This window comes from Marmota monax, unplaced genomic scaffold, assembly GCF_021218885.2.
Source record: "Marmota monax isolate L192 unplaced genomic scaffold, Marmota_monax_Labrador192_F-V1.1 WCK01_AAM20220418_F8-fsc00059, whole genome shotgun sequence".
Classification (NCBI taxonomy): Eukaryota; Metazoa; Chordata; class Mammalia; order Rodentia; family Sciuridae; genus Marmota; species Marmota monax.
The window spans coordinates 7637119-7654300 of record NW_026693595.1 but is presented as its reverse complement, the minus strand read 5'-3'; the positions used below and the strand labels follow the sequence as shown (position 1 = coordinate 7654300).

The following is a 17182-nucleotide window of genomic DNA, read 5'->3' as shown; positions in this document are numbered from 1 at the left end:
AGAATGTAATTCTCAAGGAACTTGGAATCTCTTGGAAATAAACCTTGGTTGATTTGTTTAAAAACTTAGACTATAACTTGGAAACAGGAAAAACAGCATATATTTCTGAGACCAAATGAAAGAATTCATTCCTCTGTTTAACCTGCCCTCACATCCTGCATTAGCAAAGATTTTGTTGTCTCTTCTATAAACCCAATTGCATTCCTGTGGCTCCCCACCCTGCTTGCTTCTCTCCATTACTCTAAGAGTATGCTGGGTACTAGTCTTAGCCTCCCTCCAAGGATGCTGCTGCCAGATAAGCTCTTCTGGAGATTCTGGGACAGAGAGACTCAGAGACCAAAAACGAGACATTCCAATCATACCATTATTCCACTTGAAAACAGGGAGAAAGAGGTAGGACCCTCTAATGTTATTAATTTAGGATGCAAATGGAGTGAAGGAGCCACACTTCTGGCCCCTCCATGCTTGCAGTGTTCCTGCGGCCCACTGCTCTGCAGTGCTTGCCTTCCCTGCTGCTGGTGGGCACAAAGACCAGAGTGGAAGGTGAAGTGGGCTCAGCCGAGGGAGAGAGTCTTGACGTCAGCACATGCTGCTCTATGGAGGGATGTAGGACAACAGGCTTGGATAAACTATAGCTCACCAAGGAGCTGTACTTTGTCTGCAGTGTGGGGCAGTCTGTGGGCCAGGTTGGGATATAATGGGCCCCACCTTTGGGCAATCAATGTAGGAATGGCAGAACTGTCAATCTGGAGGTAACCTGAGCTGGGCTTTATTATAGTATTAATATTTATGAAATATTATTAACAATATAAGTTGTAAATTATTAAATACATTATGTAAGTATGATTATGAATTAAATATTCATTATTTATGTTTTATTAAATAAATATGATTTAAGATTTACTTTATTATTCCATTTGCTTCTATTTAATCTGTATTTAACATGCAAATACTCCATTTATTCTGTTAATGTATCCTATGTAGAACTAACTTATTATCTGTTCTTAATACATTTTATGAATTCTGCCTCTTCCCCCCCCCCCTTTTTTTTTTTTTTTGGTACTGGGAATTGAACCCAGGGATGCTTTACCACTGAGTCACATCCCCAGTCCTTTTTATTTTTTATTTTGAGACAGGGTCTCACTAAATTGTCTAGGGCTCGGCTAAATTGCTGAAGCTGGCCTTGAACTTGCCATCCTTCTGCAATCCTCCTGCCTCCTGAGTTGCTGAGATTACAGATATGTGCCACTGCCCATCTTCTGCCTGAGTCTTACTGGCTACTTGCTTCCATACGATCTATACAAAAATAAAGCATAGGAGTTTCATCCATCTCAATTTTCTTGTCCTCTGTAGCAGTTTAAAAAATAACTTTAGCTGGGCATAGTGGTACACACCTATAATCCCAGAGAAGGGTTGCAAGTTCAAGGCCAGTCTTGGCAACCTAGTGAGACCTTGTTTCAAACTAAAAAACAAAAAGGACTGGGGATGTGGCTCTGTAGCTCAGTGGTACAATCTCCAGTACCAAAATAACAGCAACAACAATAATAGTTGAAGTCCAAATGTATGTGTATACAAATATAGAGAGAGATAGACATAATAGGAAGGATTATAAAACCAGATCCTTTCTTTTATAAACCAGACACTACTTTTTACAAATATATTTTTTTCTTCCTAAGTTTTTGCAAATATTTTTTTTTCCTTTCTAACTTTGAAAATGTTTTACTCAACAACTGGTGGTGGTATGCACTATAGTCCCAGTTACTCTGGAGGCTGAAGCTGGAAGATCACTTGGGTGTAGGAGTTCTTCTCACTAAGCCTGGATAATTTAGTGAGACCTGCCTTCTGAGAACAAAAACAAAAAGCGAACAAGTTTTACCTGCCTTCAAAGTTGCAATCTTTTGACAAGAATATTGTGTCAGAGAATTGTAACAATGTCCATTTAGCAGAATTCACCAAACCTTGGCAAGAATGAGAAGAATCACCTGGGGGTGCATGCTTAAAAATATCAACTCCCTAAATCTCTTCTTGGTCCTACCCAATCTTTGGGAGGAGCCTGGGATACTGTTTTGTTGGTGGTGTTTTGGTTGGTTTGGGTGGGGAAGTTGTTATTTTTAGCAAGTGCCTCAGGTGATCACTATCATAGAGAAATTTAGGACACTGTGCTATAGAACATAAATGTTACAAGCCACATTTTTCATCTGATTGAATGTGTCCTGAAGCACCTTCCCCAGCCCCAGCGTCCTTTATGCTCATTTGCACAGCTGTCCTGGAAATCTATTTATCTGCAACTCTAAGGTCACCTTCAGGTCTGAAGATTATTTGAGAAGACTCTTCAACAACTTTTATCTGTGTCAATCAGGGATACTGAACTCTTAGGGCTAGTGGATTCAGTGATAATTTTTTTAAAAAGCAATTCAGGTGTTATAGAGGCTCCTCAGGTATCCTTGTTTCTCTGGAGAGGACAGTCCCCAGGGGTCCTTTTCACCTTAGATTCTCTCCTTTGTCAGGGAGAGGAAGACCTTTATAACTAGTGAAATTTTTTTTATTTACTAAAGTGTTTTTTAGGGAAAGGGAGCTCTGAACTTGACTTGGACACCAGAATCATGTTCAAATCTAGGTCTTCATATTAACTAGTTCATTGGCTGGAATCTAATTGCATTTGTGGAATTTTTGCCTTTTTGTTTATGTGTATGTGGTGCTGAGGATCAAACCCAGTGCCTCACACATGCTAGGCCAGCACTCTACCACTGAGCTACAGCCCCAACCCCCCCCCCGCGTTTTTGCCTTTTTAAAATATCACATAGGAAAAGTTTCACAAACTTGGGCTGGGGTTGTGGCTCAGTGGTAGAGCTCTCGCCTAGCACGTGTGAGGCCCTGGGTTTGATTCTCAGCACCACATATAAATAAATAAAATAAATGTATTTTTTTCACCTACAACTAAAATATATATATATATATATATATATATATATATATATATATATATATATATATACATATATATAAAAGAAAAGTTTCACAAACTTGATTTTCCAATGTTGTTTGGATAAAACTCAATTTGCTTATTTCGGCAAAAAAAACCTTCTTGAGTTCTATTAAAAGGAGGTAAGAGAAAAATAACAATATTAGTAACCCCAAAATCCTACCTCTCCTCTCCTTCCATGCACTAATTGTAGTAGAGGCAATAAATACAGTGACTGAGGGCCCTTAGAACCATTAAAGAAAGGCAATCTAGTGAGACCTTGTCAGACCTGGGTTTGGATTCTGTATGTGCCATCTGTGTACTTGAGGATGATCTTCACAAGCTGCTTTCCCTCCATGAAGCTCCTTCTTTACCTTAAAGCAGAGGTCATGATACCTAATATAGAAGGTCACTGAGGACTTACATTTACTAAGTTAATGTAATGCACGAAAGTTTCCTGGTATATACTGTGCATTTAATCAATCATTGTTTATCTGGGTTTCTATTTGTGTGGGTTTTTTCTTTTTTGGTTGTTATTGTCGTCCCCCCCCCCCCCACACACACACACAACTAGAGATTGAACTCAGGGTGTTTTACCACTGAGTCACATCTCCAGCCCTTTTTTGTTATTTTATTTTGACACAGGGTCTTGCTAAGTGGCTGAGGCTGGCTTTGAACTTGCAAACCTCCTGCCTCAGCCTCGTGAGCTGCTGGGATTATAGGCATGCGCCACCATACCCAGCAATGTGTTGTTGTTTTAAAAGAAGGTTTACAGTTGGCATCTATTCCTGAAAAGAAAATGTGGTTTTCATATACTCTTCAGTGTAAACAGTAGTAAGATAATAAAACCTGTGGTAAGGCAGAACACAATGCTTCAGAACACAATGCTCTGGGGAAGATCCAGGGCATCCTGCCTGGGAGGAAAAGTTCCTCCATACTACAAAGCATGCTCTCTTGTAGGGCCTGTGTAATCCAAACCATGCTTTGAAAAGTGCTTCTTGGCTCCCCAGGACTAGAGTTGAATTATACTCTGCCTCACCCATGTTGATGGGACTGAGTACCACTTCGGGTGTCCATCCTGAGCACACCCAAACCAGCCCTGACAGTGACCTAAAAACCTGCACATGGTCAGCCTAGTTCTAACCACCTTCTGAACAATTCAGAGTTCTCCCAAGAACATTTTTTAGGGTATCCTCACTCTTAAACCGTCCAGGCCACAGCCGACCCTGAATTGCCCAACTAATTTTTTGTCAACTTTGAGGCCAGCTAAACCCATTATGCTCAGAAACACTTCTGGGTTCTTACACCAGGGAGAGGATGCTGGGGTTTGGGATTTCTGCCATCAGCAGGTGAAGGAGAGGGTGACTAGAAAGGCACCATCCACTAAGAAGTTATTGTTCCCCTAAGTCTGACTACTTCGGCACTTACAATAACATCTTTTTATTGTAGTCATAACATCCATGGCAGTCAATTACCAATGATGATAGTAATGAAGTTAAAAAGATAAATGGATAGTAGGTTCCTTTGCTTTCTTCAGTTACTCTCTCTTCCTATTGTAATGCTTCTCTGAACTTCCCATTCCCTTCCTGCCCCTCACTTTCTTTTAACCTCTGTGTTATACCTTTAAAAGGCTTGGTTCATGGGAACCAGAACACCCAATTGGATTCCACCTCCTTGCATTGCTTCCTGGTGGCTTTCAAGGGGATGCTCCCTTGAAATCCAAGTAGGAGTTGGCTTTGTGGTTCAGGTAGAGAATGTCCAAAAAAGGCTCTGGAGCAGGAATGAGCAAGACAAGATCTCAGGAGCCACCTCCACAAAGAAAGGCCCGTGTATCCAGTGCAGCTTATGCAGGCCTCTCAGACCGTCTTAGCGCAGGCTTCTGTGGCAAAATACAGCAGGCTTAGGGGGCACTTAAACCACAGCCCTTTGTTTTCTCACAATTCTGAAGCCTGGCAAGTCCAAAATCAAGGTGCTGGCTGGTTCTGTTCCCTCTTGCTGGCTTTTAGGTGCCTGACTTCTTAGTGTGTGGCCTTTCCTAGGGATATATTCATTCTTTCTATCTATCTAATCATGAAAAAAGATATAGAAATCCCATCTTGAGGGGCCTACCCTTTAGTTCTTTTTTTTTTTTTTTTAAAGAGAGAGTAAGAGAGGGAGAGAGCGGAGAATTTTTTTAATATTTATTTTTTAGTTCTCGGCGGACACAACATCTTTGTTTGTATGTGGTGCTGAGGATCGAACCCGGGCCGCACACAAGCCAGGCGAGCGCGCTACCGCTTGAGCCACATCCCCAGGCCTTACCCTTTAGTTCTAACTGAAATTTTTTTTTTTAACTTTTTAATACCTCCAAATACCATTGCATTGGGGAATTAGGGCTTTTACCTAAGAATTTGGGGATGAATGGCAGGGCACTAACTAACTTTCAGCCCATACTAGAGACCTTGCAAGAATTGTGGATTAGTGCCTTTTTATTTTTTTATATTAGGAATGGTGATCTTTTGAAGCAATCAGAGAGCTCTTAAGGGTTTAAGCATTATTGTCTCTTTTTAAAGATTTACCTTGTAAAAAGGTAAATCTGATTTACCTTGTAAAAAGTCTGGGTAGCTGGATGGGAGGGAAAGAGGTGGTGAGGCTAGATCCAGGAGAGGAGAAACTTTCTAAAATTAAAACCATGTAATTTAAACAAATCTAATCTCTTATTGTTTTTCACATTTGGTTTTCTTTAGAAATATCTTTGAAAGCTCACTATTTAAACTTTTTGGTCTTTCTTTCCTTTTTAGATGATTTTTTTTTTTTTTTGAGAATTTCAATATTTATTTATTTTTTTTTTAGTTTTTGGCGGACGGACACAACATCTTTGTTTGTATGTGGTGCTGAGGATCGAACTCGGGCCGCACGCATGCCAGGCGAGCACACTACCACTTAAGCCACATCCCCAGCCCTAGATGATCTTTTTTTTGAGGACAAATATGTTAAAGAAATATTTATCTTGAATTTATGAATTTTTTTGTTGTCATTTTTTGTGGTGCCAGGGGTGGAATCCAGGGCCTTGTGCATGCTACTCAAGTTGTTGTTGTTGTTTTTTTTTTAAACCACTGAGCTACACCCATAGCCCTAATAAGTTTTTTTTTTCCTTCTATTAATGCCAAAAGAATTTTATTTACTATTTTTGAAAGTAAAAACTTCTTCTTCTTTTTTTTTAATACTGAGATTGAATGCAGGAGTGGTTTACCACTGAGCTACATCCCAGCTCTTCATTTTTTATTTTGAGAAAGGGTCTTGCTAAATTGCTGAGGCTGGTCCGGAACTTACAATCCTCTTGCCTCAGCCTCCCGAGTAGCTGGGATTACAGATATCCACCATCATGTCCAGCAAAATACTCATTTTTTGTTAAAATTATTCTTTTCTGTCTGTGTATATGCATATGTCTGGAATGTTTGCCTGATGTTGAGTTTGCTTATTAGAAGTTTAGATAATTTAAAAACTTCTTTATGCTTTTCTAAGTAGCTTAAATGCTTTATAATGAACACGTTATCGTTCATGCAAATCTTACTGGTCTAAAAACTTAAAAAATGGAAATAGTCTTCAGTAACTTTAGGAATAAAGTAAACAGTCTTAGGTTATCTACTAAATAGAAGAATGTCTAAGTGAAAATTGGCACCGTTTTTTGAGACATTGAACCAGGACATATTTGAAAAGAGGTAACCTGGAGCAACTTTCTGCTCTTTACACATAATATTAAAATGTAGGAACAGTCTTGAAGGCATGCAGCTGCCAATTGTTTTTCAGTGAATTGCAGAGGTAAAGCTTCCAAAGTTAAAGCAAGAATATGTAGTTGCCAAAAAGATGGAAGCAGGCCTGAGAGCTTTGCTAAAGGTTTATAAAGTGTTCATTTTTTAGTTTATATGCTTCTAAGTGCCTGAAAATAAATTGCTCTGTTTGCAGTCTTTACAAACCTCTGACTATTACAATTAAATGTTCCATTGTATCACATTTCTAGAACTATCCTAGATTTGAATGAGAAGCATCTCAATTCAGAAGTCTATTATTAGGGGCTGGGGACTTATCTCAGTGGGAGAGCACATGTTCAGTGAGTGTGGCCCTGGTTTGAGGCCCAGCACTGAAGAAAAGAAAGCGCACTGCTTTACCCTGGGTGGGAGTTGGGCAAGAATGTGTGATAGAAGTTCCATATCCAAATAAATAATCTTCTAATTAGAAGTTGGGCTAGGTAGCCAGTCACCACTCCCCCCCTCCCAAAAAAGAGCAAAAGAAAAGTACTTTAACAAACTTTGAAAGTGAAGGGAATAATGTGTAAGAATTAAAAGCGAAGGCAGGAGAGGTGAAGCAGAACTGGAGATGCCACCTCTTGGGTGTAACTTGAGGGCCTGTGGAGTAGGACCATTACTCAGGCTAGGAGTCCTAGAGGGAATGTGTTATTGGTGGAATAAGGAAGGGGGGGAGGGACAGAGAGAGGATGTGGCCACTGGGAAGCAGGATGGGGGTGGGGGGACACCAGGTTTTTACTCCTCCAATGCCAGGTCTCCAGAGAGGAAGGATTTTAATGGTTACATCAGCACTTTCCACATCTCTGGACCCCAGCAATTCTCCTGACCTGTCAGTGTTTATTTTCACATCTCTGTCTTCATCACAGAGTGGGCTTCTTGTTATGTACTCCTTATCTCTCTACACCTACCCCAGGGAACAGCAGAGGCATTTAAGAAATGTTTGTCGAAAGGGCATGTCTTTATATGATTCCAGTCTGGCCTTCAGTGTGCAAGGCAACAGTGACTCAGCCTGTAAAAACTTCTCTCTATGTTAGTTTCTATTGCTCTCAGCTGATAAGACCACATAATCATTTTGCAAACACATAACACATACATGCATACTCCAAATCTTAACTGACTAAAAGGCATAATTTATCACATATATTTGAGATCTTCAGACCAACTGCTTCAGAGAACTTATATATTGTAATACAACCTGAAAGCATTGAAAAAAAATTGTCTACTGCAAAAACAGTAACTATAATTTAAAAAGAAAAATATGGGGTTGGGGATATGGAGATATATCTCAGAGGCAGCACTGACTTGTCAGAGCTTAGCATATGCCAACCTCTGGGCTCCATCTCCAGCACCAAAAAAGAACAAGAAAGAAAGAAAATAAAAGAGCAAGATAAAGAGAAAAAAAAAAAAAGAAAAAATGTATGCACAATTTCACCATTAAGTCATTTTTCCCATAAACTTTCTAAAACTTTTTAATAATTTCATCATTATTATCATAGGTTAGATAAAATCTGTATTCTTTTTCATTGGTGATCATATCATTATAATTCTCCTTGTTGTATACAGTCTTTATTATAATTTTAAATGGTGGTTTTGCTATGCCAATTAAGTCAATTGACTACAACTTAATAGCCCTCTATCACTGGACATTGATGATTCGCGTCTTTCATTACTAGGACTGGCATACAGTGGAGTGTTGCCTGATACAGGTCACCCACAGTAATCTAACCTCCAGTCCCATCTTTCCATTGGAAGGGCTCTGGCCAAGATAAGCAATGGTCCTCTACTTAATGAATATTTTCAATTCTTAATCTACTTCCTCAGAGTTCCATGTTGTTGGCTAGTCTCCTCTTCCTGACATATATTCTTCCCTGTGCTTTTTGAACATTCTTCTAGAGAAGTTTTTTTTTTTTTTTTTTTTTTCCTCACCTTTTAGCAGTGCCTTTTGGGCCTCTGTTCTGGAGACTCCCTAAATTACACCCTGAATATTGTCATTCCATGGATAGGACCTGTCCTGATCCTCTCATGCCTCAAACTACACTGATTCTCTGAATAGGCTCATCACCTCCCATGACATCACCTCTCATGACATCACTTTGCTGGTGCATCATGAGACCCATATTTCTCTACTCAAATACTCCTTAATACCTCATGTAGTAGACACTTTATAAATATTTGTTAAATTACTAAACACCTCCACCTGGATTACCTATATCCCTTCTTTAAGCCCCTCCCAAGATCTCTTCCCACTCTGTGTTCTCTATTTTGGTCAAAGGCACCATCATCTACTTAAGTAAGCCAGTAGAAACCTGAGAGTCACCCTAGGCTCACTTCCCTCTTGTCTCCCAGTATCTAATCAGGCAGGCATCCAGCCTGCTGATCCACTTCCTTAGTTTCTCTTGAGTCTGGCTTGCTTTTGTCTATTGCTGCCTGACCTCATAGCCACATCATCTCTTACATGCATTCCCACAAGAATGCAGTTTTTGCTGATCGTATTCTTACTGACACCCATTACCCCCAACTGCGAAATCCATCTTCCAAGAAGCTGACAGAGAGCTCAGTATAAAATGCCAATTTAATCCCACTTTGATAGGAACAACAGCCTCTGCTTGCCTGGGCAGCCTCACCTCCTGGCACCTCAGAAGAAAGTATCTTCATTCCTCATTTCTCCACGTGTTGTTTATTGCTCTCACTTGGAGAGCTGTATCCATTATTGTCTCACAAACTCGTTCCCACATCTCCTTTAGAATTACAAGCAAAACTATCTCTTGAAACCCTTCCCTCAACCCCATTTCCCCATCTCAGTAGGGGTGAGGAGCCCCTCCTGAGAGTTTTTAGATCACCTGGAGCCAACTAGGAATCTCAGCACTTATTCACTTGCTGATTCCTCTACTGCAGTAGACCCCCTGAGGCAGAGGGTTGACTGTAGTGCTAGTAGAGCCTTGTTGGGTAGAAGTTCTTTGGATAAACAAATTACAGGAGTGAGTTTTAAAAAGTGTAATCCCACATTGTACTACTATGGACTAATAAATTGGTTTTCCAAAGAGCTGCATAGATTCATACCGCCATTGGCAAAACCAGTGTTATCAATTCAAACAAGTTTTCCAACAACTGTTTTTTTTTTTTTTTGAATGCTTACTGTCACGTGATATACTTGATGGTATTCAAGTATACAAATATGCCATCATTTGGAGTAGTATTGTCTGTGGTGATGGTAATATTCTGAATCTGCACTGTCCAATATGTAGCCATTGGCCACATTGTGGCTATTGATTTTTTTTTTTTTCCCCAATGCTGCTGCTCAAACCCAGGGCCTTGAGCATGGTAGGCAAATGCTGTACCACTGGGCTACATCCCCACCTCATGTGGGCTATTGAGCACTTGAAATGTGATTGATGTGACTCAGAAGCTGAATTTTTCATTTCCTTTAATTTTAGTTAATTTAAACTGAAATGTAAATATTGGCAAGTGGCAAGTGCTCATCATAATGGACAATCCAACTTTAGAGAGAAAGAGGGATTCATTCAGCAGATATAATTGCTACATTCTGGATCTTGTCTAGTTTTAAATGCCAGTGGTATAAACTCACATTACTTAAGGTGTGACCAGTTCACAAGTGCTATCATTATTCTAGTAAGTCAGCACCACCTAATTTGGAAACCATTTAAGAAAAATTATATATATATATATATATATATATATACACACACACACACACACACACATACATACACACATATACATACATGCTTAGATCAGGAGAGTAACATTTCACATCAGGAATATGACCAAAATGTCTCAGTAGGGAGACTGAGTTAAAGTGGGAAATGTTACTCACAGTGCATTTTATCCAAAGGCATGCACTTGGTTATCTACTCCAAAGGAGGCCAGAAGCATAATACTTTCAGAGGCATCTGCTCGACTTGTTTTTCCGCATAAACTGCCAAACTTGTTTTGATTAGACAGGAAGTGAAGCAACTTTTCAGAGAGGGATCCCAGCATCTGGATCTCATCAGGGGGCCGGGGATCCGACCAACCTTTTACCTTCTACCTTCTACTTGTGAGTTTAAGTTGTATTTTGCTTTCCAGTTTAAGGGAAGAGCGGTATAGGCAACACATTTCCAACTTGTTCTTTTACCTTTCAAATCCCAAATTTTGCGCTCGCGCGCCCGCGCGCGCGCGCACACACACACACACACACACACGATTATATATATTCAATCGGGGTAGTTTTGATTCTCCAAATCATTTATATGCACCTAAAATACTTTTATTTAAATTGCACAAAGGGGACTCTGAAACTAATAAATATACCCTGTTGGATTCGAGGAATCCTGCTGGGTGAGGCTTTGTGACTTACTACTGTAGTTTTTTAATAAGCTGATGACGATGGAGGAGAGAATTCAATCTCTTTATTCGAGTTGTTGGCTATGTTCCAAAGCGGTAACCTGGCGTACATTGTCCCGAAGAGTCCCGTTTTAATATTTAATATGAGCCTCGCATACCTCAGGATTTGGGTAAGCAGTTGAGCTGACAAATTTGGGGAACGAGACTATGTATCGCTGGCCTGGCAGGCCTGGAGACGAGACGGAAAACTTTCGGGGTTTTCCACCTCCTGGCCTTTCTGAGGCCAGTCGTCTCCAAAAAGTGTTTCTACAGGACGGCCATGTGACCTCAACGCGAAAAACCTGCGGACACACAGGCCAGCGCCGCAGGCTCATCCCAATCTCGCCAAACTTGTAGCGCTTCCCGGGCGCGCGCTCAGACCGGACCTGCCAGCTCCAGTGCACGCCGCGGAGCGAACCATCGGGCCAGCCCCGAGGGGGTGCAAGCGGAGGTGCGGCAGGATGCTCAGGCCTCGGAACTCTTATCCGCCGCTGCCGCTTCCTCCCGACCCCAGCCAGGCGTTATGAGTGACCAGGCCTGCCCTAGGGGCCTTGGGCACGCTGCATAGGAGAGCTACCCCCCTGCTCGCTGTCAGGGTGGTAGCGGCCCATTGGAGGGTTTCCCGGGCCGGCGGCAGGCGCAAAAGCGTAGCGCTCTGGCTGGGGGCGGGCCGCCGCGGGAGGAGGGACAAAGGGGTGGGTCCCCGCGTTCTGCACTCAGGCGGCTGGGGCTGCAGGTCGGAGAACTGACCCGCGGCCAGGAGGAGAAGCGGGACCCAGAACTGCGCCCACGCTGGACCTGCGCCGAGATGCCGGTGCGGGGAGACCGCGGGTTTCCACCCCGGCGGGAGCTGTCAGGTTGGCTGCGTGTAAGTCCTCTCTTGAGCTGCGCATTCGGGAGAGGGGTCGGGAGCGTGAGCCGGGGAGCGCGTGGTGGGCTCGGCTCAAAGGTTGCTCTGAAGTTGTTCCCTTTTCGTTGGAGAAAGCTGGCATTCTCCCACCCGGACGCGGAGCGCAGAGAAGGGTAGATTTTGCCGGACCCATTGTGACTCGTGGTCTCCAGGAATCCGGGATCTTTTTCTCTAAAGTCACTTGGATTTGAGATTAAGTCGCAGCTAGAGGAAATGGCTTGAACCCAGGCAGCTCCTGCCTGTCGTCTCCTGCTCTTTTCCTGTGTTTCCTGCTCTGTTTCAAGGCACACTGTACTTAATGCAAAGTGGCACGTATGGGGGTCCTTGAGAGGAACTGACAACTCGCTGGGGACCAAACTCCTCATTTTCCTTTTTAACCAGCTGCCTGCGCGTTACAAATAAAAGTTACTTTCAATGGGAATGAATATGGGGTTTTGGAAGAAGCCACAACAAGGGAGTGATGAATGCTTTGTACTCTTGTATTATCTTACCTGTCACCAGTTCCTTTATTTTATGTCTTTATTTGTCAAGTTTCCCCTTCCACACAGTAGTTTATTTTAAGCTATAAATAATCAAGGATTTCAACTTACGAGATTTAACATTTGTGAAATGTGGACGAACTTGGAAGTGAATACTCCAGCGCTTAGTAATGGAATACAGCCTCCCACCTCTATTTTCGCTTCAGTTCTCAGACAGAGCTGCTTCCCTGGCAGCTGAGTAATAATGGTTGTGGTTTCCCTGAAGTTCCCAGTGGAGAGTCATTCCCTCATAGAAACTGCCCTGTACACTCCTTCCCTCAGCCAGGGAATCCCAGTGGGAGGAGAGAGGCCCGATCCTTCAGCTCTCTAGGTGGTCTGAGCTGGGGGTGCCGCCAATCTCTTAGGGAGAACTGGTCCACCGAGGTTCAAGTTATTCCTGGGGTAGACTATAACTCAAGCACACCTGGGAAGGATATAGTTAAAAGTGAGAAACTAGTACTAATAATTCGTTGGTAGTGAAGTGTTATTAGAATACTGCCTAAGAATGTCATTAGCTTATTCGATAAGTTTTCACACACACTGCTCCACTTCAGTGTGGTGAAGACAAAATGGGTCAGAGGCACATGCCTTACCACACAGACTTGTTGGGGATGCAAGCAGATAGTGAAGTTCAATGAGTGCCATTTAGAAATATGAACATGGAGCTGTGATTCCCTTTGTAGGGGAGACAGGAGAAGGTAAGTGTTCTTTACCAAGGCAAAAGTGACTTTTGAAGTGTTTCTTGAGAATATTCAGAGCTACTGGCAAAGATTGATAAAGGTTTTTTTTTTTGGTTGTTGTTTTTTACCAGGGATTGAACCCAGGGGCACTTATCCAGGATCAAACCCACTGAGCCACATCACCAGTCCTTTTTATATTTTATTTAGAGACAGGGGTTCATAGAGTTGCTTAGGGCCTCACTAAATTGCTGAGGCTGGCTTTGAACTCACAATCCTCCTTCCTCAGCCTCCCAAGACACTGGGATTACAGATGTGTGTGTGCCACCATGCATGAACTTTTTTCTTATCCCTGATATGCTCCTGCAACTTTTTTTCTTTTTTTTTTTCCTTCTGGTACTGGGAATTGAATCCAGAGGTACTCCACCACTGAGCTGCATTCCCAGTTTGTTTTATCTTTTATTCTGAGACAGGGTCTCCTGATATTCCCCAGACTGGCTGTGAACTTGGAATCCTCCTGCCTCAGTCTCCACAGTAGCTGAGGTTATAGATGAGCACAAATGTACCCAGCTTCGAGTACACTTTTGAGCTACATCCCCACCCAAACAACTTTTTCAATACCATTCTGCTAATTCTTTTTTTTTTTTTAAAAAAAGAGAGGGAGAGAGAGAGAGAGAGAAAATTTTAATATTTATTTTTTAGTTCTCGCGGGACACAACATCTTTGTTTGTACGTGGTGCTGAGGATCGAACCCGGGTCGCACGCATGCCAGGCGAGAGCGCTACCGCTTGAGCCACATCACCAGCGCCCCCCCCTTTTTTTTTTTAAATTTATTTTTTAGTTGTAGGTGAACACATACCTTTATTTATTTATTTATTTGTGGTGCTGAGTTGTGAACCCAGTGCTTCACACATGCTAGGCAAGTGCTCTACCACTGAGCCACAACCCCAGCCCCCATTCTGTTAATTCTTAATGAGTATCTACTTACTGCTGGTTACTGTAAGGGGATTCAAAGTTGAATAAGACTTGAGTTTTGCCTTCAAGGTCTGTGGACCTGAACATTTTAGACTGTTTTAGACTCTGATCTCTCTGTCTCTGTTAGGATTCCTGAGGGTGAGGGAGGGAATATGTAAGATACAGATGCATACTCTGCATTTCAGGAATACAACAAAGGGTGGGATTGTCCTCTGTGCACACCTTTCAGGGATTCTTGCTGGGAGGAAAGGGCATTGGAACAGACAACTCCCAATGTAAGCCACTATAGAAAATGGAGTTAGTAATGCCTCCACCTCAGGCCGAGTAAGGACTGATGAAATGACGCAGAGTGTGTTGGCACAGAGTGGGTGCTAAGTAAAGGGTAGCCAGTCATAGGAACCAAAATAGGTGCTAAAAACCTTTTAAGTGTGGGTGTTAAGTGCAGGGTTTTGGGTTGATAAGGGAGATGAGATCTACAAGTATAGGAGTAGTTGGCAAAGACAAAAACAAGAAGGAGTTTCACACTGCTTTGAAAGGCTTCTAATGCCAGTAACAGAACTTTGGGAGGCGTAGTCATAGAAATTCCTAATGGCTTGACGTTCCCCATAAACAAGTGAAGTTAGTTTCCCAGTAAACATTCCACCCCACCCTCTACTAGTAAATATTACTATTTTTAAGGGTTGCATAGGCTTAAGACTAAATGAATTTTTACATCATCCTCTGGGGAATTCCATTTGCAGTGACTTCTGCCAATATTTGTTTAACTTTTGATCTAGTTTTTTGCACATGGACAAGGTCACAGTCAATCATTTATCTTCAGTGTGAGTGTGAGAACTTTTGGAATATATCTGAATGCAAGGGAGCCAGTGAAATCCCCACCATTAGCTTTTGAGCTTAGCAAGGATTTCTCTCCTTAGAAGGCTTTCTTTTTAGGAGACAGATATCCTGAAATTAGGTGGGGCCTAATTTGTGCACTTGAGTCCTGCATACAGTAGTAGTTCTGTCCTTTGAAAAGTCCATGCAGATTTGGTTGGGGAGTGGCATGAGACATGGGTGGTGCACAGTGAAGAGTTAGGTAGGGTTAGTAATCACCAAACTTTCAACATACTTCTACCAAGAATATGACCCATTAGGGAATTCCTTTCCTGATGCTGAAAACAAATCCTATTAAGCAGTTGTGGCTACAGATTGAGAGCTGATTCTCAGTAAAATGCATCATTGATTAAAAGAATAGTCAGCAGTCTAAAAACTGCTGGCCAGGGTGGCCTGGAATCAGCCAGCTTTGGTATTGGGAGGCTAAGGTGGTTTGAAGTATGGTAATGTTTGAGGTATGTCACACAAGACATGAGTGGAAGGAAGCAGAATTATCTGAGAATTTATTGAGTTAGTCTGTCAATCCTAAGTTCAAGGATCAAGGCCAGAAACAGACTCAAAGGTCAGATTTAACCCCCATTGGGTGGGCTAAACGCAGCAATGTTTGCATGAGCTATGTTAAGGTTATAAAAACTATATAGGGCCTATTTCACCCCCAAAGGAATTTTTGTGATGATGTGTTTTTAGCAGAAGCCCATATAGCTAACATATTTATAGGGGTCTAAGGTGGTATGACCATTTAACTTTTAAATAATACTATATAATAGCAATAGGAAGAAGTTTTCAGGCACAAAATCCCATTTTCTAATATTGCAATAGCTAGTTCCAGTTTTGCATGGTACCTTGGAGTCACCTGAGTAATCACCTGAGCTTGTAGGCTACCTGCATTGTTGGGTAAAAGGCAAAGTTCTGAGTTGGCAAGTGCCTGTTTCCATTTTTTTCTACTTGATTAAGAGATGCACAATGACTACTAGAGTCCTTGGAGGTCCTGCCTAGGCTTGGGCAATGAACGGCAGCCCATACTGGGGACTTTTTGTTTTTGGAGTGCTGGGGATTGAACCCAGGGCCTCAAACTCCTTGTTGCATGGGGATGTTGCACTGTACAACTAAGCCACATTTGCAGCCCCCTATTTTGTTTTTTTTTTAAAGCTACTAGGGTCTCTAGCATACTCTCTATTGCATCTAAGCCTCATCATCATGGATAACCTGTGAACTCAGAAGAAATACTAAAGACTGTCAATCTCCCCAAATACCTGACCATTTAATTAAGCATTTTCTCCTCCTTTTTTTGCTGTCCTCTAAGCAGTGTTTTATGAAGTGTAGTATACACAGGCTTGCAGGTGGTACTGTGGGGACATATTCTATTTTTCACTGCTTAGGCATGAATATTGTATGTTAGGAGTGAAAAAATGAAGCCAGGTACCAAACCCATTCATTTTATGGCTAGATTCCTAGGTTGCTTAGAATGAGCTAAAAATAAGTATTAAGTAGAACAGTTGAGTTTGTTTTAAGAAAAACTGTAAACTGTGGGGATGAAGTATAAAACAAAATTGTGAAGATGATGCTTGACAGCTGCAACTTGGGTAATGCTAACTAAGATAGGGGTGTGGCATTTAGTTCTGGAGAGCTCTAAGTATACCTTGTCCACACCTTCAGTAATGTCAGACATAATGGTTCAGAAAAGCCAGGAAATTTGAAGGTGATGGACTTGGTCTTAAACGTGTATATTAAAAAGTGTGCTGGTTTCAGGAATTTTTATTTCTTTTATTTAAAAAAATTTTTTTTCAGTTCATGCTAGAAGAGTGCTTCACCACGAGGAGACACACCCAGCCAATTTTTGTTTACTTCCTGAGGTGCTGGGGATTAAACCTAGGGGTGCTGTACCACTGAGCTCCATCCTTAATCCTTTTTATTTTTTATTTTGAGGGCAGGTCTTGGTAAATTACTTAGGCTGATCTTGAACCTACGATTCTCCTATTTCCTCAGTAACTGGGATTATAAGTGTGTACCACCATGTCCGAGTTAGTTTTTATTTTTTGATAGAGCTAATGTTGATCTATAAAAGAGGCTTTAGCAAAGATTGTTTTAGAACTGGAAAT

The 17182-nt window shown here is 41.7% G+C and overlaps 1 protein-coding gene across 3 annotated transcripts in view; it reads left to right on the top strand.

Annotated features, from left to right (window-relative positions):
• Tjp2 (tight junction protein 2) overlaps positions 1 to 17182 on the top strand; it is a 111238-nt gene that overhangs the window by 9648 nt on the left and 84408 nt on the right. For 2 of the 3 annotated variants that reach the window (XM_046459363.2, XM_046459361.2), the window contains exon 1: positions 11842 to 11998. The exons of the other annotated variant lie outside the window; for it this stretch is intronic. In XM_046459363.2, coding sequence (XP_046315319.1) covers positions 11939 to 11998 — 60 coding nt within the window. In that variant the 5' untranslated portion in view covers positions 11842 to 11938. Of the gene's footprint in view, positions 1 to 11841; positions 11999 to 17182 lie in introns of those variants that run through there. 3 annotated transcript variants of the gene reach the window in all.